The sequence below is a fragment of the Bicyclus anynana genome, chromosome 1, assembly GCF_947172395.1.
Source record: "Bicyclus anynana chromosome 1, ilBicAnyn1.1, whole genome shotgun sequence".
In the NCBI taxonomy this organism is placed as follows: domain Eukaryota; kingdom Metazoa; phylum Arthropoda; class Insecta; order Lepidoptera; family Nymphalidae; genus Bicyclus; species Bicyclus anynana.
Window position 1 is genome coordinate 7,345,212 of NC_069083.1, and position 25,003 is coordinate 7,370,214.

At 36.3% G+C, this 25,003-nt stretch overlaps 2 protein-coding genes across 2 annotated transcripts in view; one reads left to right on the plus strand and one right to left on the minus strand.

The window, feature by feature from the left end:
* Nucleotides 1–56: 56 nt before the first annotated feature.
* On the minus strand, nucleotides 57–591 carry LOC112051075 (39S ribosomal protein L42, mitochondrial). The gene has a single exon (XM_024089551.2). It carries the CDS (start codon nucleotides 471–473, stop codon nucleotides 129–131), a length of 345 nt encoding a protein of 114 aa, XP_023945319.2. The 5' UTR covers nucleotides 474–591; the 3' UTR covers nucleotides 57–128.
* A 719-nt stretch (nucleotides 592–1,310) lies between these two features.
* LOC112051074 (microspherule protein 1) overlaps nucleotides 1,311–25,003 on the plus strand; it is a 40,570-nt gene continuing 16,877 nt past the window's right edge. Inside the window, exons 1-6 of the mRNA XM_024089550.2 lie at nucleotides 1,311–1,516; nucleotides 1,592–1,916; nucleotides 2,494–2,712; nucleotides 3,412–3,568; nucleotides 3,868–3,979; nucleotides 4,980–5,133. Of these exons, the coding sequence (XP_023945318.1) occupies nucleotides 1,413–1,516; nucleotides 1,592–1,916; nucleotides 2,494–2,712; nucleotides 3,412–3,568; nucleotides 3,868–3,979; nucleotides 4,980–5,133 (1,071 nt within the window). The 5' untranslated portion in view covers nucleotides 1,311–1,412. The remainder of the gene's footprint in view (nucleotides 1,517–1,591; nucleotides 1,917–2,493; nucleotides 2,713–3,411; nucleotides 3,569–3,867; nucleotides 3,980–4,979; nucleotides 5,134–25,003) is intronic.

Below are 25,003 nucleotides of genomic sequence, written 5' to 3' on the forward strand. Positions count from 1 at the left end.
AATATTTTTTTCATTAGAGATGAAGTTAGAAATAGGATCATAAATAAAATATTTACTTGAACACAACAAACTAAAGCACTTTATTTTACTTACAATGTACATCTAAGAAATTAAGAATATAGTAAAATCTATAGGTAAGGTCTGTTCATTTCGGTTTTCTTAGCTTTCTTGTCTCTCGCCCGAGGAAACCACCGGTGGGTTGTAGTTAGGGTCAGTGAGGCGAGCTGCTGTCGAGCGTATTCAGGCTTTAAATCCTTGAAAACCCTTTTAACTTCGTCAATATCGTTCATTCTCAACACAGATTTGTCTTCTTTCGCCTCTTCTGGCAAGGGTTTGGAAAATTCGTAAGGAAACTCTTCTTCACGGTGGAGTGCGACTATCGTAGAGCCATCATCAGTCATTACGATTTTGTTATAGCATCGCGTTAATATATTTTTCGGTTGTATGACAAAGGGCCGCAACAAATAACTCATTTTACAAATTTATTACCTCGGTGGTTTCAATGTTCTAATGAATAATGATAAATTAATCAATTTTTATTTTTATTTTCTAACCTCAAACATAAATCAAAATTCAAAATAGAACAAATGTCAATTGTCAATGTCAAATTGATGAACAAAGTCTATTCCTGTGTATGGACAATTACTGTCAAAACCAAGTGGCCGAAGATTCAAAGACTTTTGGAATTATAAAAAAATAAAAAAAGACACTTTGCATGTGCTAGTTGCGAAAATAAATTAGTAGGTACAGAAATCAGACAGTAAGCCTACATTAATTTCAACTTAGTTCTGCATAGTCATTTGGTCTAGTGGTGTAATACCAAGTTATGTTCAAATAATCATGAGTTCGATCCCGGGAAACATTATTAAATATTTTTTGTTTTTCTCAATTGGTTTCTTAAATTAATTCAAAAGTAAGTAAGTGTACCTTGATAAAAAAAAATAAAGGAAACACTTCCATTAAAATTGCCGCTGCTTTAGCTCTAAAATATTCCATTTGCGGAAATAGTAGCACTGCTATGTCCAACGTTTTCGGGTATGTAACTTCACTCTTCTCCTTGGAGTATATATTCTTTGGTCAAAACTAAAGAGCCAGACCCCCAGTCCAACACGCTGGTGCACGCTTGCCAAGACATAACAAACCTTATATTAATGAGACGGCGCGGAGATGTATCCATCGCATTTATCTATCCTTAAATTAAAAAAGATTTTGACGTTTACTACAACGCATTCAAAAAGACTAGAACTTAAAGCCAATTAACAAAAAAAAGTTTGTTACTTTCAAACGTCAATGTCATGTTCTAGTGTCAATGTCATTTAATAAAGTTTTATGGATTTTGGATTAAAAACAAAAATTTGAATTGAATAAAGATTTAAATATTAGACACAGAAGTTTTTGTAATTTGCTATAAAATGGATTTTCCCGCGACTCCATCTAACGCTTCTGATAGCAATGATTATTCAGGGCTCCCACCTTTGCAAATCGATACAACGCAAGATAATAACAAGCGACGAAGGTAAGCATCTCATTTCATTCTTGTGGTACTTTATATAACGTAACAGAAGATTAATGTAATTTATGTTTCATACAGTTCATCGAGGTCAATAAAAAGAAGGCGTTTTGATGATGAATTAGTGGAATACAGCCTGAGTTTATCCGGTGCTTCGCTGGGTAAAAATGAGAAGAGAATGCGTACACAGTCATATACCAGCCAATTGCCAGAGTTTCCCATACTGGGAAGTGCGCCAGTGACACCCGCGCCGCCACCTCCAGAGCGCCGGCGAGCTTCCAGTAAAATATCAGGGAGTGTAGGCCGCAAATCTCGTCGGAAGGGACAACTCAGTCAGTTGTCTACAAAAGACTTGGGGCGTTGGAAGCCTACTGATGATCTCGCTTTAATATTGGGAGTGCAACAGGTACGATTTACGAAATCTTCAAAGTTGATACCTTCCTAGTATCAACAAAGAAAACAATAGTTGAAATTAAAATTAATAACATAATATGTTTTTTTAGTTAATGCTTAATGCTGCTACTATTTTCATAAATATGTCTGTTCTACAATGTTAATTAAATTATATTGTATTAATAAAAATATAACTTAATTACAGTATTTAACATTGCTTTTCTCTCAGACAGTTGCGGATGTCTAGTACATGAAAGAAAGAAAGAAAGAAAATATGTTTATTAATTTTTTGTGTCAGAAACAGTATATCCTATCTTAGATATTTTAAGACTGTCTGTGACACCTAACAAAAGATTTACAGCTCAGCATTAGCTGTTCATCGCAAAAAAGCAATGCTCAGTGCTGATTTTCAGCTGAGACCTACATTATATTGGCTAATATTGTTTTATAATGGGTTTGAATAATTAATATAGTAATAGTTATGAAAACTAAAGAAAAAGTCAAAAATTAGGTGAAATAATCAATAAATCAGTATGGCAATATTTAAAAATGAAAATCCATCAAAGACATCAATTTCTTTATTATTTCAGACCAATGATCTTCGTGTGGTCCACCGAGGTATAAAGTTCTCATGCAGATTCACAGTGGGTGAGCTGCAGTCACGCTGGTATGCACTGCTGTACAACGCGGAGGTGTCCAGGGTGGCAATTGCTGCAATGCGCAACTTGCACCCAGACCTGGTAGCTGCAGTGCAACAACAGGCTTTGTATTCCAATGCAGAAGAGGAGCTACTTGGCACTTTAGCCAGTGTAAGTCCACTCCATCCATGTCTATTACTCGTCAATTTATTTACACATATGTCCTCTTTCGCACACTCCAGCCATCTTTTCTTTGACTTTCCTTTCCTTGTGTTCCACTTGCAAATTCAACATTTTTCTAGTAATATGACTTTCACCCCTCCGCAACACATGTCCATACCAAGCTAACCTGTTACTCCTCAATTTTCTGTCAATGTTAGTTGGATAACATTTGTATAATCATCAGGCTAGCCTTATAAGTGAAAGTATAAATAGGAGTAGAATTAACAATCATATGTAATCATTAATCTTTGTAAAGAATTATTTTGTTGGTGGATAAATATTCCACATCAAGTTGGTTTTAGTATAAACCTACTTGAAATAAACAAATTTTGAATTCTTGACAATTTTCATATGTAACCTAGTGTATTACTTCTTTATACATGTATTCCCTAGTAGCAAGCTTATTCATAATGATAGCAATATCCTCCTATCCTATTGATTATGTTATAGAAAATTATAGCAAAGCTCCACCATGCACTTCCAGTGAAAGTAACTGTCATAACAAGTAGTAAATTATATACAGTCTCCATACTATAGCAAGGTTACACAGACAGACAAGGGTTCTTAATAGTAAAAAAATATTAACTTTTTTTATATGTACACAAAAATAGACTTTGATAGTTAATTTTGATATTTTTCTTTTTTCAGAATTCTCACCCTGCTCCTGAGAAATTCCAGGAATTGTTGGAACAGAACCCTCATGTGTTCTACCCCACCAGAACTGCCAAATCCCTCATGAACCATTGGCAACTCCTGAAACAGTATCAGCTTCTGCCTGATCAAACTGTACAACCCTTGCCTAAAGGTACATTACTTTTTAAAACATTATATTTCTTAAGAATTACCAAATTTATTGTAACTACAAGTAATATTATAAAAAAGAAAGATTTGATTTTTGGTTGTTCCCTGATTCCCAAGGGAAACTGTGTGTGTAAAAAACGTGGGGGACTGTTATTTGTAATTTAGATGGTTTTGTTGTTTATGCTTATCAAGCGAAACATATTATGCTTGTAATTAAATTTGAGGATTATTGTTTTAAAATTTTCCCTGCAATTCAAATTTTTATTGCATTTAATACATTATATATTATGACTTAATTTTTAGGCCAAGGTGACAATGTGATGACATTCTCAGACGCTGAGGAAACAATGAATGACTCAGAACTGCCAGACTATAAAGAAGATGGTATTGATGTTGAAATGCATCTTGCAGACAGGTAATGGATTTGTCTTTGTTTGTGTGTTTTTAATTAAGTCAAGTCAAGGTGTCAAACTAAATGATTATTAATTTTCTAGAAAATATACAAAAATTATATGCTTAAACACTACTTTCCATAACTGTATTGTGTCTTGATATCTAATAATTATATTTTTTTGCCGATTCATAATAAATTCCGAAATGACTACTTTATATAGATACTGAGCAGATTGGAAAGGTTAGACAGAGGATTAGAGAGAGATTTTTGTACTGTATCAGTCTTCTCTAGCTAAATTCATCTACAGGCGCGTTGCCTCCCTCACCTCTCTCGGCTTCTCAGTCGCCATACCTCGTACCCTTGTACTGTATCAGTCCTCACAAGCTAAATTCATCTACAGGCGCGTTGCCTCCCTTACCTCGGCCCCGTCAGTCGCCATACCTCGTAGCCTTGTACTATATCAGTCCTCACTAGCTAAATTCATCTACAGGCGCCTTGCCTCCCTTTCCTCTCTCGGCCCCTTCAGTCTCCATACCTCGTACCCTTGTACTGTATCAGTCCTCACTAGCTAAATTCATCTAAAGGCGCGTTGCATCCCTCACCTCTCTCGGCCCCCTCAATCGCCATAATTCTTACCATTGTACTGTATCAGTCCTCACTAGCTAAATTCATCTACAGGCGCGTTGCCTCCCTCACCCCGTTTGGCCCCCTCAGTCGCCATACCTCGTACCCTTGTACTGTATCAGTCCTCACTAGCTAAATTCATCTACAGGCGCGTTGCCTCCTTCACCTCTCTCGGCCCCCTCAGTCGCCATACCTCTTACCATTGTACTGTATCAGTCCTCACTAGCTAAATTCATCTACAGGCGCGTTGCCTCCCTCACCTCTCTCGGCCCCCTCAGTCGCCATACCTCGTACCCTTGTACTGCACAAACATTGGCTCTTAAGAAATTATGCCAATAACTGGAATTACTGTTGTTACTGTTGTTGTGTATTAACAAAGAGTTGTTATCTAATAAAGAGTGGAGAAGAAAGACATTCGCCTGCTGGAGAACTCGCTGTCGCGCTGGCAAGTGCTGGTGCAGTCTGTGGCGGGCGGCGGGCTGGAGCTCGACAAGAACACGCTGGCGGTGCTGCGCGGCCGCCTCGTTCGCTACCTCATGAGGTCCAGGGAGGTAGGTGTACACAATATTGTGTGATGCGAGTGTCATGTATTTATTAGTACGCAAGTATAGTATAGTTATACGAGGGCGGTTCAAATATGATCGAGACAAATGGCAACTCGGACAGTCATGTCCTCATGCATACCTCCGACTGCTTCTTTCAGAGCTCCGAATATGTGGTAGTCTCAAGGTGATAAGTCTGGGCTATAGGGGGGGTGTTCCAGTACCTCCTACGCTAAATTCGATATTGTATCGAGCGTGGGACGCGCGGTATGAGGACCCGCGTAATCCTAGAGAAGAATTGCACACCGTACTGGAATGTTCCTTCGTCCCGAGCGAAGAATGGGTTTCACGTGTGTTTTCAGAAGGTTAGTTAGGTTAGGTTAGGTTAGGAAAGGAAGTTAAGTTATCCGCACATTAAAGGATCTTTCAACGTCTGCAGTCGTGTCTATCGATGTGTAGCTAAGTTGCATGACTAGGATAGGGAATGTAGTCGAAATCGAGGAGGACTACAGCAATGGGCGTTGGACATAGAAAGACTACTCCGGAAAGCGTATCCATCCACCAAATATATGTTTACAGAATGTTTTTTTAAATCAAATAATTGAAGCTGTTTGCTGTTTTGAAGTGAAACTTCTTTAGGCCAGATTGACTTTAGGAGTAAGTTGGTGTGAATGTGTTAGGAAAATTGTAATTGGGCAATACGTGCTGCCATCTACAGGCATAGTGAAACGGTGTCTGTTATTTTAAACTACCGGTAGATGGCGTTCTTAGAGAAATTTGAAGCAATCTTTTTTGTTCAAGAACCTGAGTGCCTATAGTATGCGCGTTATCATCTGAGTCGTCCGGTCATAAAAGTCAAAAAAGATAGGAATGTGCAGCGCGCCTACCTGTGCACCCTAATTATCGATAAACGGCTACCTGCGCACGTGCTAATGATGAGTCAATAATGATTTGGACGATTCTGATTGGTCGGTTTCTAATGTAATTGCATTGCGTATTTTTTTTGCTATAAATGTGTTTACTGCAATTAAATAAATACATTCATGTGTTACTCGTTGCGCACTATGGATACTTTATTTTCTAACGTTGATCTGAAGAAATTACATGGCGATATTAGCCCTCAAGCTCGAACACTGATTCACAACGTATTCCTGTTTCTCAATGAATTGAAAAGTGATCCGAATAAAGTGGCTTCTCTAAATTTCAACAAACCACGTGAAATGGCCGCATTTGTTTGTGGTGTGAGCAGAGCGACAGTGGACCGAATCAAGACGGAAGTATTTAGTTAATAATTATATAATATGAAATATGTATTATATTAAATCAAATATTGTTAATTTTTTTAATTTTGTGAACAAGATACGATAATAAACTTTACTTATCGATAATATGTCTTTCATTGTTACACCCTTCACTAGACGGCTCCATAAGACCCATAAGTGCAAGCGAGATAGATATAGAGAAATGATTTATGGCCCTAAGACTCAGTTGTTAACGATAGTAGTATAGTTGCAGTTTTCATACTGTGTGGTGACGTAAACGCGAAATTCTAAGGGTGTGAAACAGCGCCATCTGTCACTAACACTACTGCACAACTGTTCCAATTCCATATAAATTCGCGTTTACGTTTACGCGATTGTCACGGTATAAAAACATTGAAAACTCCCACTAGGCAGTTGTGATACAGTTATGCCTGAGGCTCATAGCCTGGTGTTTTGTTTTCTATTTGAAAAAAGTTTTTACCTCAGTCGTGTACTGACTGACTACAGCACACTCGTTATATATAAACATGACCAATATTCCACTTTTCGTCTGAAACTAAGGCAATAGCTTGTGTTATGTTAAATAGTCTAACGGACGAGGGTCGAACCCAAAACTACCCTAACATGGAACTATTGATGCTTAAAACTTTGTTTTTTTTTTAGTTGTAAATAAATAAAACTAAATTGTAGAACATACAATTAGTGTAGTTGTGTTTGTTAGAAACTAGGGAACGCCCGCGACTTCGTCCGCGTTTTGATCCTTTTACTATATCCTTGCCAAATTTCATTTTTCTATGTTTAACGACTAAATTCAAAAATCATTTATTTCAAGTAAGCTCAGTTTACAAGCATTTTTGATACGCCAGTTGACTATTTGTAAAGATTCTACCACCGGTTCGGAAGGCACCTGTGCTGAGAAGAAACCGGCAAGAAATTCAACAGTTGCTCTTTAAAAAAATCATACAATATGGTTAGGCTATCGAGATAATGTATAGTTATTTAGATTATATTTATTTCTATAATTATAATTTATAATTTCTTAATTAGCACCGGCCTATCCACTCAGGTGGTACATTAATTTTTTTATAAATTATATCTGTCGTAAGTAAAAAAAAGCCTATTGTCGTTGTTTTAATAATAATGAAGCAATTTCCGTGCTCGCGGAAAAACAATGACTTTATTACGCTTTATCTGCATAATATAACCATTTGCTTAACTTCAAAGATAAATCGTATCAATGTAATAAACGCGAAAGAATTTGAGGATTAATGTTTACTACTCTATATGTTATGGAGCGTGATAGCCCAGTGGATAGGACCTCTGCCTTCGATACGGAGGGCGTAGGGTTCGAATCCGGTCCGGGGCATGCACCTCCAACTTTTCAGTTATGTGCATTTTAAGAAATTAAGTATCACGTGTCTCAAATGATGAAGGATAAATATCGTAAGGAAACCTGCATTTCTCAGAATTTTCTTAGTTCTCTATGTGAATGTAGTCTACCAATCCGCATTGGGCCAGCGTGGTGGACTATAAGCCTGATCCCTCTCATTCTGAGAAGAGACTCGTGCTCAACAGTGAGCCGAATATGGGTTATTAGTAATGATGATGCCTTAATTTGCTTACTACTCTTTTAAAAAAAAATACTGAACATATTTTAATGAATTTTGACATATTAACAGGCTATACTTCTATACTTACAATGACGAAAGATTTGGTTGTTTGTTTGTATGTTTTGAATAGGCTCTGAAACTACTGAACCGATTTGAAAAATTCGTTCACTGTTGGGATGCTACACTGTCCACGAGTGCTATACGCTATATTTTGCCTCCGTATTCCTACGGGAACGGGAACCACGCGGGTGAAATCGCGCGGCGTCTGATAGTGATTTACTTTCTCGAAAAGAGCGACGAATCTATAGTAGTATAATAGATCTCTATGTCAGTCAGTCAGTCACCTTTGAGTTATATACAACGTGTCCCAAAATTCAACGATAAGCGGGCGCCAAAAGATTGACCTGCTCATGAGCACTTAAGGAAAAATAATAAAAAAAATATACCTAAATTTTTTTTTTAGTTACAAAATAAATTTTAAAATTCTTTGAAAATTTACACCTTGTATGATATTTTGAACTACCGCAGCTACAATTTCTTAAATATGCTTAAGATTTTTTTTGTATCGGAACCTAAGTAGTACTACTATTCACCACAACTCTTAAAAACACCACAATGCCCGCAGTTTTTACACAAAAAAAAATCAAAATATTTTTTTTCCCTCAAATTTTTAAAGATTTTTACTTTCAGTCTACTTTGACTCATGGTCTTGCAAAAAAAAGTATGAACACCGCTATGGCAAGTTATTTTCAAAGTTGACGCAACTAATCAAGATTTCAAAATAGTATAATACCCTAGGATAACTAGTCACAAAAAAAAATATGCGTACCATTTGTAAACAAGAACCAAATTTCTTAATTGTTCTTGTTGTTAGTAATAAATTTTACTATGTTCCAAAAATGTGTTTGTTATTTTAATTACACAACATTAAAGTAAATGTTCGAATTGTTTTCCACCGGCATTAATACAGGCACGACATCGCCTTAAAAACGACCGTTTTTAAGGCGATGTCGGGTGATCGGGGTGGCCATAGGATAGGACCAAGTCGCCCGATCCAACGCCCCGGATACTCGTGGTCTAGGTATTGTCTCACAGGACGAGCGTAGTGAGCTGGGCAACCATCATTTTGATACCACATATTTTGAAGGTCGCTTAGGGGGACGTCTTCTAGTAATTCTTGCAAATCATTTTGTAAAAAGTTCAAATAACTGTCCCCATCTAAGTTTCCTTGTAATTCAAAAGGCCCAATCACTTTTCCATTTAAAATGCCCGTCCATAAGTTGACCTTAAATTGATATTGGGATTTGTCTTCTCTCATCAGGTGCGGATTCTCATTGCTCCAGCTGTGTAGGTTGTGAAGATTTAAATAGCCATCTTTCTTGCAGGTTGTTTCATCCGACCATAGTACTTTATCCAAGAACTGAGGATCTTCCCGATGCTTTTGAAGCATCACTCGGCAAAATGCGATCCGCAGTGGATAGTCCCGTGATAGTAACGTTTGTACACGTCTGTAATGATATGGATGTAGCCGATGACGTTTTAGTATTCGATGTGCTGAACTTTTTGGGATTCCCGTAGCTGCTTCTATGGCACGCACTGAGGTAGTTGAATCAATGTTTATTTCATTGAGAACTTCTTCATCGCATTCCGATCTAGGTCTTCCAGCGTTTCTTCTAGCTGACGGCAAACGACCCTCCGAAAACGCTTGATGCACATTCATAAATACCCGATAATCTGGATATCTTTGAGCGTTTGGGTACCTTTCTCGATACAATCTGCTAGCAGCGTTAGCATTGCACCGACATTCTCCATAAATGAGATGCATGTTAGCGTATTCCATCGGCGTGTATGGTTGCGGCATGATAACGCTAAACAGTCCAAAATACACCAAAAGTCCAATTCACAAAACACAGGCACAGTCCAAAATAATGCCAGGTCAGTTCAGTTTGCAGATCACTTAAGTCCAGTCCAAAATGCAAAGCCAAAAGTCGTTAGTACGAGAGCCACGTCAATTGAATACGGAAAGTTGCGCAGTAAACAAAGGAGCAGAGCGTACTGACTTGCTGGGAACAGGATTTTCTTTACCTGCATCATTGTCATTCAACAAAGAACATCTGTCTATCCCTCTCTAACGTATACTTATCGCTATCTTTCTCTCTCTCTCTCTCTCTTATTTTTAAATGTTATCGTTCGTTCCATTAAAATTCTAGGAAATTGCAACGTATGACTCACATCATTTTGTGCATAAAGTAAAAGTGATTTCTAGGAGCAAAAACATTTTAGAAATTTAGTTCTTGTTTACAAATGGTACGCATATTTTTTTTTTGCGACTAGTTATCCTAGGGTATTATACTATTTTGAAATCTTGATTAGTTGCGTCAACTTTGAAAATAACTTGCCATAGCGGTGTTCATACTTTTTTTTGCAAGACCATGAGTCAAAGTAGACTGAAAGTAAAAATCTTTAAAAATTTGAGGGAAAAAAAATATTTTGATATTTTTTTGTGTAAAAACTGCGGGCATTGTGGTGTTTTTAAGAGTTGTGGTGAATAGTAGTACTACTTAGGTTCCGATACAAAAAAAATCTTAAGCATATTTAAGAAATTGTAGCTGCGGTAGTTCAAAATATCATACAAGGTGTAAATTTTCAAAGAATTTTAAAATTTATTTTGTAACTAAAAAAAAAATTTAGGTATATTTTTTTTATTATTTTTCCTTAAGTGCTCATGAGCAGGTCAATCTTTTGGCGCCCGCTTATCGTTGAATTTTGGGACACGTTGTATATTTAGATGAATCGAAAACCAACCTAAAACAGAGTAACAATTCGTGTGGCATGCAAAGAAACACGTTCTACAAAGTAGAACGTGTTTCTGTCCTGTGCTTTTCCAGCAACCATAGGCCTAGATGTTAAGTCTCATAACCCTGATGTTATCACATCGGTAACCATATTCTTTAGTTATGAACAGAGCAGTGGTACTTGGCGGTATTTGTCAAGTTGTCTTAGTGGTACTTGGTGGTCTTGATTCCCCGGCCGAGTTGTCTTTAAAAAACTCTACTACGAGTCTACTACTATCCTTTTTTCCTACTAAACTTACTAATATTATAAACGCGAAAGTATGTATGGATGTTTGTTACTCTTAACTTGCACCGTTTTGGCTAAAATTTGAAATGGAAATAGATTTTACTCTGCATTAACACATAGGCTACATGTCATCCAGGAAAAATCCATGGTTCCCGAGGGATTCGTGCTAAATTTCCGCTAGTAAATACTAATTCTATTAAGTTGTGAAATTTAGTTTAACAAACTGACATTACATTTATTTTATTGTTATTTTTAGTTTCAATTTATCATCCAACTGTCGACGTAGTGCTCGTAATTAATTGGGGCAGTGTCCCATTGTCTCTGTGTCATTGCCAGTGTGTTATGTTGTGCGCGTGTAGCCATGGTGATAACAAACTTTGAACACATGTTCCTAGTACAGCTATAAAGCAACCCCCTTAAGAGAAGACTGCATTTTGAAATATAGTTTGAGATCTTTTTATATTTAAGTAGTAACTACATTCATCATCATCATCATCATTATCAACCCATATTCGGCTCACTGCTTAGCTCGAGTCTCCTCTCAGAATGAGAGACGTTAGGCCAATAGTCCACCACGCTGGCCCAATGCGGATTGGCAGACTTCACACACGCAGAGTATTTTTTTAATTATCTGGTGTGCAGGTTTCCTCACGATGTTTTTCCTTCACCGTTTGAGACACGTGATATTTAATTTCTTAAAACGCACACAACTGAAAAGTTGGAGGTGCATGCCCCGGACTGGAACCTACGCTCTCCGGAAGCAGAGGTCATATCCTATCCTAGGCTATTACGTCTCTCAACTAACTACATTACTTAATACAAAAGGAAATTATCAAAAACTGTATGGAAGTCCCAGAGTGTCCAGAAATTTGTCCAAAAATGAAATGTTATTATTTACATTCTATGTAACAAAGCTACAAGTAGCAATGCAGTCGCAGATAATAATTATGAATGTTCAAGTTGTTTTTTTTTTGTCGTGGGGCTACGACACTAGAAACACTAGAAACTCGCTTGTATAAGGTCTGTTTTCCTTAGCTCACTCCACTGAACTATTCATTAAAAAGCCACTATAATCATTAAAAAGTTCAGTTATCATTCTGGTAAACATTTGTCAGACCCAGTGGTCGTGTACTTTGACCTCAGCTGGACGCTGCATTACTTCTCCCCGTTACCCATTGGCGGGACAACTTCTATGAGACCTTAACTTAGCGATCTATATCTATATCTATGAACGAGAAGTTTGACATGTTACCTTTAACGGCTTTACAATCGAACGAATCATCAAAGTACGAGTACATAAATTGGTAACATTATTAATCTACGTCATAGTTCATTTTTCTTGACGTTAATCGTTTTAGTTTATTTACATAAACGATAGGAATTTCATCTTATTATTATAATTATTATATAAATCAAGGATTTAAATCTACTTTATTTCATATTGCACATTTTCGGTAGCTGTTTTTATTAGCAAAGTGTCTATTTAAGTTCTCGTAGGAATACGGGGATAATATATAGCCTTCCTCGATACATCTACAGAGGAAGGCTATCTAAATCTATGGATCCAAGAGCAAGGCTTATACGTATAGTTCAACATTTCTATGCGAACGATGTCGCGGGCGTCCGCTAATTCTTTTATAAAAGTAAGGCCTCAAACGTGATGAAAACTCGTTTTTCATCGAATCTCGAAAAAATTGTATATAATCTATTTTCTATCGCCATCATCATCATATCAGCCGATGGACGTCCATTGCAGGACATGGGCCTTTTGTAAAGACTTCCAAACATCACGATATTGAGCCGCCTGCATCCAGCGAATCCCTGCGACTCGCTTGATGTCGTCAGTCCACCTGATGGGGGGTCGACCAACACTGCGCTTTGTAGTGCAGGGTCGCCATTCCATCACCTTGGGACCCCCACCACGCTGGCCCAATGTGGATTGGCACACATAACACACCCAGAGAACTAAGAAAATTCTCTGGCATGCAGGTTTCCTTACGATGTTTTCCTTCACCGTTTGAGACACGTGATATCCACACCCACACGCTCCGGAATCGGAGGCAGAGGTCATATCCACCGGGCTATCACACGTGGTCTAGTGTGTAAGTGTGTGTAGTAGTAGTGTGGTGTAAAAACTATATATAGTTAAATACATAATGTAAGTTAACACAAAATTGTGCATGTGTGCGCTCAGTGGAGTCGCTAAATTCGGATCACTTTTTCGGTGATTTCTACAAAATCCTATATATAGTTTAAAATAAGCATTGTCTACCATCATTAACCAACCATATACTCGCTTATATCCAAGTTATAAGTGAGAATTAAAAAAAAACGATTTCAATCCGACTGTTTTGTAACAAAACCAACACGTGTACCAAGTACAAAGTCAATGTTATTGTTGTTTTAAAACACATCGAGCTACCGGCCCATAAATACCAGTTTCACTTTTACACGCCCACTGCATGTTGAAAGTGAACGTGCAGTGTTGGCATGAGGCTGAAATCAATAATTTCATCGAGGATCCATATTGAAATCGGTTCGGCGATGTATATGTGTGTCACGGACTAACCGAGTCAGGGGCGTCAATTATCCACTGTTGCACGAGTATTTATTACTCGCTGTTATTATGCACTTTTTTTTTGTAGGATTTTGTTTAATTGATGCCTGCGACTCTGTTTGCGAACAGTTTGGTAGTTTTTAAACCGTAATAAGGGTGCGAGGGTAATAAACCGTATGTCTGCAAATGCGCACTGAAAGAGAAAAAGAGAATATTGCAAACTTTGGAGTTTTTCGAAATTTTCAATTTTATGTTATTACTAACAGTCCTTAAAAGAGGCCTATGTTCAGCAGCAGTTCAAAGACCGTTTGCCTTCGCCTTCGCCTTGCCCTGTTTGTTTTTGAGTCAAAAGTAATTGATTGCCCCTTTGCTGTTGACAGATTGGTCTGATGTTTAGTACACACCTCTAATTCTGATGACATTACAATTTAATATATTCAGTCTAAAATGGCTATGTGTGTAAATCCAAAATGGCTGTCGCCACGGTACATATTTTTTCACAATTCTCTCATTATGTGTATCAAATCTAGTACAGTAGAGTACGAATATGTCGAAAATATGATGGATTATATTTTTTTCAAGGGTTATTTATTGAGGAGTTAAATTGCAACAAACAACTAACTGATGTGTTTCGATCTGAAGGGTATGGTTGTTGTCACAATGAGGCACTTTCGCCTTAGGTTGATGGAAAAAAGGTAGCACTATATTCCTCGCGAAGTGCTACTGTTTTAGGTATGGCGATGGCTATGCACTTACTACTACTACTGTACATTTGAATGTCTGGCGTATAGTCCAGTAATTTTAGGCATTTTATACCCCAATCTGGGGAAAAATTCCTAGTGAGCTGAATTTTTGTATACACCTTTATTACGGCGTTATTATGAAGTTGTGAAAAATCGACATCGATATCGTGCCGGCTAAAAAAATTACAGAGGTCAAAAGGTCACGAAAATCAGTTTTTTGCAAATATTTCGCGACCTATTGCTCGGACGTCAATAGAGGTCATTATAAAAATTGTTCCTCATAAAATTGTCTACAAAAAATGTCTCTTATAGTTTTTCTGTAAAATTAACGGTTTTCCGATCATAGCGCTGAGAAAGCGGCAAGAATGCACTCACATATGGTATTGTATACCGTACACCAAGGCGTAAACTCTATTGCTTTTTAGTAATGTTTGTAAATGTCTCTAAATCTTTTATTTTACATTTAGATGTTTCCAGAAAGATATATTTATCGTATAGGTTTTTAGTAAGACGTACTATATCTCATTCTAATGACCTTCAATGGCAGATGTTTCGTATTTCATTGTTCCGAGACCCGTCCCTTTATACCTGCTACTGCCAGTTAGACTGAGTATACTCATAGCACGCACTCAAATACTTGATCAATCTACATCAATTTTTTTCAAAAAACCAGGAAAAAACAATGCTGAAACAAAAATATACTCGACTGATAGCCTCAACAAGTATCCACATTGCAAAAAAAATATTCTGTTTCTGCATGCCATGACCGGATGCGATACAACTTCAGCACTTTTTGGGAAAGGAAAATTGAAAGTCATGAAGATGTTTGAAAAAAGACCCGATTTAAACAATTGTACAGAAATATTCCAACAAGAAAATTGCTCTCGAGATGTCATTGTCAATACTGGAATACATTTTCTACTAGCTGTATACGGTGCTCCAAAATCAGAAAATTCAATTGATAATTACAGATAAAAGCTACAGCTTTGCTAAATTAACAAGACAAAGTACAGCTGTAAAATTTCCTTCATAACCTACTTCTTCAGCTCAACAGCATATTTTTCGAGCATATTACCAAATACAAACCTGGCTAGGAAGAGACATCGATCCAGAACAGTGGGGTTGGGAGTTAAAAAATGATATGCTGCATCCAATAATGACTTTATTACCACCAGCACCCGATGAACTACTGAATACAATCTTTTGTAATTGTACAAAAGGTTGTGGCGGCAAATGTGGATGCAAAAAAATTGGATTGAGATGCTCTAAAGTTTGTGGGCATTGCCGCGGCCAGTCATGCTTAAACGCCGAGTCAACGAATGATGAAAATGATGAAGATGTAGATTTAAATCAAGAAATAACTCCACTTGACATTTTGTCAGTAGCCAATAACGATAGTGAAGCTGAAAATATTGACAATGAATAAAAAAAAATTTTGATAAAAAAATATTAATTGTTAATTAAAATAAACTTTCATTATATATCATGGATTATGCTTACGGGGGAAACCATATAAAAAACGCGCCTTGCATTCTACCTCGAAGGTGGTGAGGAAACGAGTGCATCGTTACAATATAGTCGCTTTCTCAGCGCTATGATCGGAAAACCGTTAATTTTACAGAAAAACTATAAGAGACATTTTTTGTAGACAATTTTATGAGGAACAATTTTTATAATGACCTCTATTGACGTCCGAGCAATAGGTCGCGAAATATTTGCAAAAAACTGATTTTCGTGACCTTTTGACCTCTGTAATTTTTTTAGCCGGCACGATATCGATGTCGATTTTTCACAACTTCATAATAACGCCGTAATAAAGGTGTATACAAAAATTCAGCTCACTAGGAATTTTTCCCCAGATGAAACCTAAAATAACTGGACTAGTAGGCTTTCCATACAGTTCTCAATGTATGGCGACTGAGGACATTATCCTGAAGAAAATATGAAAAATATTAGACTAATACAGTCGATATACGAGCCGTGATATGCCAGTGGATATGACCTCTGCCTCTGATTCCGGAGGGTGTGGGTTCGAATCCGGTCCGTCGCATGCACCTCCAACTTTTCAATTGTGTGCATTTTAAGAAATTAAATATCATGTGTCTCAAACTGTGAAGGAAAAACATCGTGAGGAAACCTGCATACCAGAGAATTTTCTTAATTCTTTGCGTGTGTGAAGTCTGCCAATCCGCATTGGGACAGCATCGTGGACTATAGGCCTTACCTCGCTCATTCTGAGAGGAGACTTGAGCTCAGCAGTGAGCCGATTATGTGTTGATTATGGGTTGATAACGACAGTCGATAGAAGGTTAACCTTTCGAAAAGTCGACATGATCAAAATTCTATGGTCGCCTACTGTACTTACATATGCCAAAAGTGTTTGGCTTTTCAAAAATCTTTCAGCTTGTATAAAATAACGAAGGTCTGACTACCACAGAAACTTAAACCAAGAGGTCATCGACGTAAAATGACAGATTTACGCCAGTAGGTACCAATGTCACTTTGATAACTTTTAAACTTACACTGCACACTATACCACAAAAAGGGCATCACTATCAGTGTTTATTTATTTTAAGTTCAGGTCATTGGGTCACATTCTAATATTAAATTCTGCACAGGGTTGCCAGGTTGTTAGCAATAGTAGATAACTTCAGGGCTGGACATGGTGGCTCTTTAATACTTTTACTTAATAACCTAAAATACAAGGATAGAAAAGACATAGTTAGTCTTTCTGTGGAATGCATTGTTGAACTATCTTGTGTGGAGTTGGAACGAATTGTTATAGTATGCGTGTACCGACCCCCTCCTGCTGACTTTGATCAATTTGAAGAGGTAATGGAGGATGTAATGAGACGTTTGTGCACATCTTCCAAACAAATACTGATTTGTGGCGATTTTAATGTTGATATTCTAACAGAAAACTCAAAGTCTGTTAGATTTCTTAACTTATTCAAATGTTTTGATTTGACTCATGCTTTTAATGAACCTACTAGGATAACGGCTACTTCAGGGACATGTCTGGATAATATATTTTACAATTGTGTGATTGAAAAAAAGATGATAATAAATAAATTAGGCTCTGATCACAGTGGTCAAATAATAACTATTTTAAACAATAAATCCAATAGCAACCAATGGTTCAAGTATAGGCCGATAACTGAAGGTAAATTAGAGCGATTTAAAAGCATAATTTCTTCAAAAATTCCAAGTCTTTCATTTGAAAATAGTCACCCAGACAGGCTATTTGGTACGCTGTTCAAGACAATAGACAAAGAGTTTTGTAAAATTTTTAACTTTAAACGTATTAATGTTACTCAAAAATTAAAGTTTAGCGAATGGGCTACTGTAGGCATTTACAAAAGTAGAGACAGATTGTACGAGTTGTACGAGGAGAAACAGTATAATCAAACGCGAACATATTTAGAACATGTAAAAAACTATTCAAAAATTTTCAAACGTGTTTGTATTCTTGCAAAATCATTACACATCAAAGATAGAATAATAAAATCTGAAAACAAGGTACAAACAACCTGGAACATAATTAATAAAGAATCAGGCAAAATTAGACCACGTGATATGAGTTTTGAATTAATTGTCAATGATAAAAAGATAAACACCGATAACGAGGTTGTTAATGCCTTTGAAGACTTTTTCCAGAATGTTCCTATCTTGTTAACAGATTCACTGGACTCTTCTGCTACGGAAGCCCAGAGGATATTAAGAGGCCATGTTAAAGAGTGCAACGTTCTTTTTGAATTTCATCATATAACTGTATCAGACATTAAAAAAACTTTTAAACTGTTAAAATTAAAAAGAACTGGAGACATGTGGGGCATGTCAGTAAAAGTAATATCTAACATCATTGATGTCATTGCTCCCCACTTAGCTATTATTTTTAATGAATGCGTTAATTTAGGTATCTTTCCGAACCTAATGAAACATGGCAAACTGTTACCACTTTTTAAATCAGGTGACAAAACTGATGTTAATAATTATAGACCAATTACAATACTGCCAACACTTAGTAAGGTTTTTGAAAAAATCATTTTAAATCAACTTTTAAGTCATTTTAATTTAAATAATTTATTTCACCCTGAACAGTATGGTTTTACTAAAGGTCGCAGTACAACTGATGCAGGTGCTAAACTTTTAAAACATATATATGATGCATGGGAAAATGCTAAGAATGCTATTGGTGTATTTTGTGATTTGTCCAAAGCATTCGATTGTGTTGACCATAACATTCTTTTACTTAAGTTAAGCCACTATGGCATAAAAAGTGTTGCACTCGATCTCATCGCCTCTTATCTTAGTGATAGAACACAAAAGGTATGCATAAATGATTCAAAGTCTCGCGGTTTTTCTAACACAATGGGCGTCCCACAGGGTTCAATTCTGGGTCCTTTTCTATTCCTAGTGTACATAAACGATTTACCACACCATGTTAGCGGCATCTGTGAGATAGTACTGTTTGCTGACGACACATCCCTAATTTTTAAGAGTGACAGAAGTAAAGATAATTCCGACGATGTAAACCGTGCCATATCGCATGTGTCGCATTGGTTCACTGTTAACAACTTGCTTTTAAATGCAAAGAAAACTAAATGTATTGAGTTTTCATTACCAAATGTTATAAAATTAGATAAGTCTATAATGATCAATGGTGAAACACTAGAAATAGAGAATTCCACAGTTTTCCTGGGAGTGACCTTGGATTCTAAACTTCAGTGGGGTGCTCATATAGAAAAACTGTCAGGTAAACTCAGCTCAGCTGCTTTTGCAGTGAGAAAAATAAGACAGTTTACTGATGTTGATACAGCTAGACTTGTTTATTTTGCGTACTTTCACAGCGTAATGTCTTACGGTATTTTGTTGTGGGGCAAGGCTGCTGATATACATTCTATATTTGTACTTCAAAAAAGAGCAATTCGAGCAATATATCAACTAAAATCACGCGAGTCCCTTCGTCAAAAGTTTAAAGAAATAGGCATTTTAACAGTAGCCTGTCAGTATATATATAACAGTATAGTTTATGTGAGACAAAATATTAATTTGTACAAACGAAAAGGAGATGTAAACCCACGTCTTACTAGACACGGGCATAAGTTAGTTATTTCTGCATATCGTCTCCAAAGAGTTAAAAAATCTTTTGTGGGTTTGGGTGTACTCTTCTATAACAAGATCCCCAAGACTGTGATGGACTTGCCAATGCACAACTTTAAGCAATGTGTTAAAAACATTTACTTAGTCGAGGTTACTACACTATTGATGAGTTCCTTAACGACAAAGGTGCTTGGAGGCCATTGGATCAGCTTCCACCTTCACACAGGAAATAAAACTATAAGAAATTGTAATTTAATTGTTATCAAATGTAAATTGTAATACTGCATGCATGTAAATTGTAATCAAAAGAGCAACTGTTGAGTTTCTTGCCGGTATCTTCTCAGCAGAACCTGCCTTCCGAACCGGTGGTAGAATCTTTACAAATAGTCAACTGACGTGTCAAAAGTGCTTGTAAACTGAGCCTACTTGAAATAAATGAATTTTGAATTTTGAATTTGAATTCAATATTTTAGCTCCGCTCGATGTAAAATTTATAATTACTTACTATTGTAGATTTAAATTATTCCAATAAATATTATAATTAAGCCGGTATACTAATTAGTATAATTAATTTAAAACTTAATATTTTTATATTGTAAAATTATACAATTAATCTTAATATATAAATGCGAAAAATCATTCATCACGAAATCTCGAAAACCGCTTGACGTACAAAGATGAAATTTGGCAGGGAGGTAGTTTGTAGATAGTAGACGTCCGCTAAGAATAGATTTTGCGACAGGGCCGGATTAAGAAGGACAGTTTTTTACAAATCCCGCGAGAACTATGGATTTTCCGGGATGACAAGTAATGTGCTAATTCAGGGTATTTTCTATATTCGTTTTAAATTTCAGCCAAATCGGTTCAGTAGTTGCGGCGTTAAAGTGTAACAAACATCCATACAAACTTTAGCGTTTATAATATTACTAGGATAAAATTATCAATTCCACTTTTTGTGTGAAAATGACAAGGCCAATTGCCTACAAACATCAGCTATTGAGTCATGTAAGCGTGAGTATTTAATTCTTCTTTCCCGTTTAAGTGAACAAAAAGCTAACGCGAAGGGCGGAAATCGTACTCTGACCTTTCGGATTTGAGTCCGATCCTCTTAGATATTGGGGCTTCAATGTGACCAAAAAAATATTGTTTTGACAAAGTAGGTACTACCACCGAAGTAACAGCGTTAATAGTTGCAGTTTTCCACCAGTATAAATGTATGTTTACACATCGCATTCACAACATGGTCATTGTTTGGTTAGTGTATTCAAAACATGGTGCACAAGAGACGCGCGCAAACGACGTGGAACTTGATCAATGTCCGGTGTAATCGCTATCAAGAACTAACTAATATTTATTCAGAAAGACTCAATTTTTCTGAAATGGTACGGACTTGAAAATATAAGGTAAGGTAAGCTCGTATCTTAGGCTCCATTCACATTGGTGCACAGTCGAAGCGAAGTGTCGATTTACTAAACGTAAAATAAAATAAAATTGTTGAAAAATCATTTGTAGTTTGTAAAATTTTGTGCACCGAGTGACTGAGTTCGCTCAACTCTGACGCGATAATACGTCATTAAATATTTACTTAGTCCGTACTTTAGTAATAGTAGAAATTTTTGTGACAGAGCTCGTCTGCGGTAGCAGAATAACTGTGTTCTGGTACGAAGGGTATGGCTACCAGTGTAATAACTGATACATTTTTTTTAACACCTAAGCCTCAGTTTGATATAGGTACTGTATATGCCCTGTGAATACTTGCTCTGTCTATAGGCAATGGTTTTCCACTTATCAGCAAGTGTTGCTTGGTTCATCAATTATAAGTATAAAAAATACATACTACTTTACACACATTACATTACTAGGTACATACCGAAGCCTGTCGCGATGCTTCGCTATACACTACTAAGTATATACCGTAGCATGTCGCGATGCTTCGCTTCGACTTGCGCCAATGTGTATGGAGCTTTATGGGCTAGTGTATTTCAAAATGCATTTTCAAAAGAAACGAAAAATTATAACATAATGAAAAAATAATACGTTCGGTTTCTTTTAAAAAAGCTTGCTTGCTAATACGTATATAAAAATGAATAAGGTAAAAGTTTTGCAAAATATAATTCATAACTCAAATTTTGTAGAAAAATGTAGTAGAATTGGCGAAATACACAATAAAAATAAATTTACGATTTTGATAACGAAACGTTGCATTATACACAGGCTATAAAAATGCTATAAGCTAAGATACAAATACATGATATACGAGTATAGTAATACGTTGAAAATAAATATACTCGTAAAAAAGTCATCTCTGTTGATCACTTTTAAATTAATGGTCCGGCCTAAAACCTCTATTCATTTGTATTAATATATTCTGTAACACTGCTCCTACCTATTCAAGTCTTAAATTTTTTGTTTGTAGTCCTAACAAATTGTGACTATATTGCATTAATGCAAAATGATACTCGTGCCCGCGTCTTATCAAGATCCATCCGTCGCCATTTTTTGTTATGCACAAAAAGTGAATTAATCTCAAATTTTGATTTCTTTTTGTTCCTTCCATGTGTTTTTAAACACGAATTCCTCGGTGGTACTTGTAAATAAGTACCATATTATGTCTGTTTAATAGAATAAGTATGTATAAAGCTGATCCGGTTTAGGTACCTACTTATCATTATAAGCTGACTAGTGGTCGCGCCTTCGTCCGCGTGAAATTTAGTTTTTCACGAATCCCTCGAAAACCATGGATTTTTCCGGGATAAAAAGTAGTCTATGTGTTAATCCGGGCTATAATATATCTTAATACCAAATTTCAGCTAATTCGATTCGGTAGTTGAGGAGTGAAAGAGTAACAAATATTCATATCATCAAAATCATCAGATTTCGCAAATCTCGGAAAACCTTGAATTTTTCGGGATAAAAAGTAGCCTACGTGTTAATCCAGAGTAAAATCTATTTACATTCCAAATTTCAGCTAAATCGCTTCAGTAATAGCGGCGTTATAGAGTAACAAACATCCAAACATACATTCAAACATCCATACAAATTGTCGCGTTTATAATATTAGTAGGATGTGGTTGAATCTTTTCATAACTCATAAGCGATTGTTCTTCACCCTTATCAACCTCCCAATTCCGAGTTTTAAAATTATGACACTGCATGTTTTACACTATTGCTAGGGTATTGTGATTGTCTATGAATTAACGCAAGATGTCACGTGTTTCGTTTCACAAAAGCACACTGCCTGTTATAATGGATTAAGATGCCAAACAAGTGCCAAGTAAAACTAATTTACATTTATGTAAATCCAGAAAGTGGCATTTTATCGGAAATCACTTATTTTAATTATAAATTATAATACTATTAACTACAGGAGATATTATTCAGATGTGACGTTTAGTATATACTAAACATTTAGGTATTAGGTAATATTTTTTCAACCATAATGATTGGATTTAAAAATGTATTTTTCGTTGCATTTCTTACTACTTCCTAGCTGGCTTGTTTAACGAGTATTTGGGTGTTTCTGGTATCGTTATTTCTTGTACATTACTGTTCCTATTAGCACCTAAGTGTTACTATAACTCGTGCACATTAACTTGACACCTGACTACAATCATCCAATCCAATTTCAATTGCGGGAAATGCATTGAGAGTAAGGCTAAGACAGCGGCTAAAAAATAGGCATCTTAAATAAGTTTAAGCGGTATTTCACTTCTAAACAGCTTCTTACCCTATATCAGGCACAGGTTCGAACAAGCATGGAATACTACAGTCACCTATGGGATGGGTCTGCTAAATATCAGCTCTCTACATTGGACTCAGTTGATCGTCGTGGTAGACGTATTTTGGTGATAAATTGGTGATAAATTTCTGACGGGAACGAATCTGCAAAGTCTTCAACACCGACGTAATGTTGCCTGACTTTCGGTTTTTCACCGGATATATTTCTATGTAACTATATTTATTCTTTCGGTATTTTATCTGATATATTTCTATTAAACATATTTATAAACTTTTCAATCTACTCGTAGTCCCTCCATCCTCATTCTACCACAGAACAGCGAGACACCGTGCAAATTGGCATCCTTTTGTTGTAGATGTCCAGTCGACTCGCACAAAACGACTCGACGTTTCTAATAAGAACAACGAAGATGTTGAATGCCCTTCCGGCTCTGTGTTTCCTGACACTTGTGATTTGACACCTTCAAGGCAAGATTGAATAGGCATTTTTTAGACAAGCGCGCTCCAACCTAGACCTCATCATTGCTTTTCATCAGCATCAAAACACACACACACAACCAAAGAAATACTATTCGAGTCAATTGTCAAGTTAATCCGCACGATCTGTACTCGTCAGCGAACAGCGTTAAGTGCCTTCAGACGACAGTACTGTAGCATAACTGTCAAATCTATTAGACATGCTCTTCTAATTCGCGGATGCTCTCCTTACCCGTGACTCGACAATTGACTAATTTTCTTTGTACTTGTTCACCGTTCGTAAACGGTTAGATATCTTTATTTTAACAGTTAACTGATTCCCCTTGTTGGGTTTAAGTTTGTAGAGGTTTACTAGTTTCACGTTTTCGTATTTTATTTTTGCCACACTTTTCATTGATACTTACTCAGCTGCTATTGGTTGTAGCGCGATGTAAAGTAGCCTTGTTAATATAAAATATATACTCTGATAATGTAGCTTTATATTGGTGAAAGAATTTTTCAAATTGGTCTAGTAGTTTTTGAGTTTGTTCGTTGCATACAAAAATATAAATCTCTTTTATTTTTAAAATATTATTGTACATATATTATAAATAATTAATATTATTCAGCTTGAACATAAAAATAAATACAAATGTTAGATACACCCCCACATTATCTAAAACGAATTTGAATAGGTTTGAAAAAATCCCTAGGATGATTTTTCGTCTTTGCCGGTGGGTGGTAACTAGACACGGCCGAAGCCCTCCACCAGCCAGACCTGGACTAATTAAGAAAATCTCAATCGGCCCAGCTAGGCATCGAACCCAGGTCTTCCATCTTGTAAATCCACCTCGTATACAAATTAATTTTATATAATTAGGTGGTGTATCTACCATTTGCGTTTTATCCATTAATCACGGGACACTCTGTATAAAACTTGGGATTGAATAGTTTTTTTGTCGTAATGTCGAAGAGTAAGATTTTTTATAGATATTAATATGAGATCTCTAATCACAACGAGCGAATACCCTCGTCCCTATTGGTTAATACAATGGATATACCTTACATTGCTGGATATTATTTTGGCTACAGTATATTTTTGCAGAACATAATGAGTTTACCTATAATTGGACTATTATGTATACATGTAAATAAATGGTTACAATCATTTTCGAAACCGGTTTACTCTGTTGTTGTTTATCTTTCTGATCGTTAGCTGATATTGATCTGTATTTTATTTTATGGTTCCATATGGGTTACACCAGGGAGGGTATGTATTTATTGGTTCCGCCTACGCTACCATAGCTAAACCATTAACGTCCTCGTTAG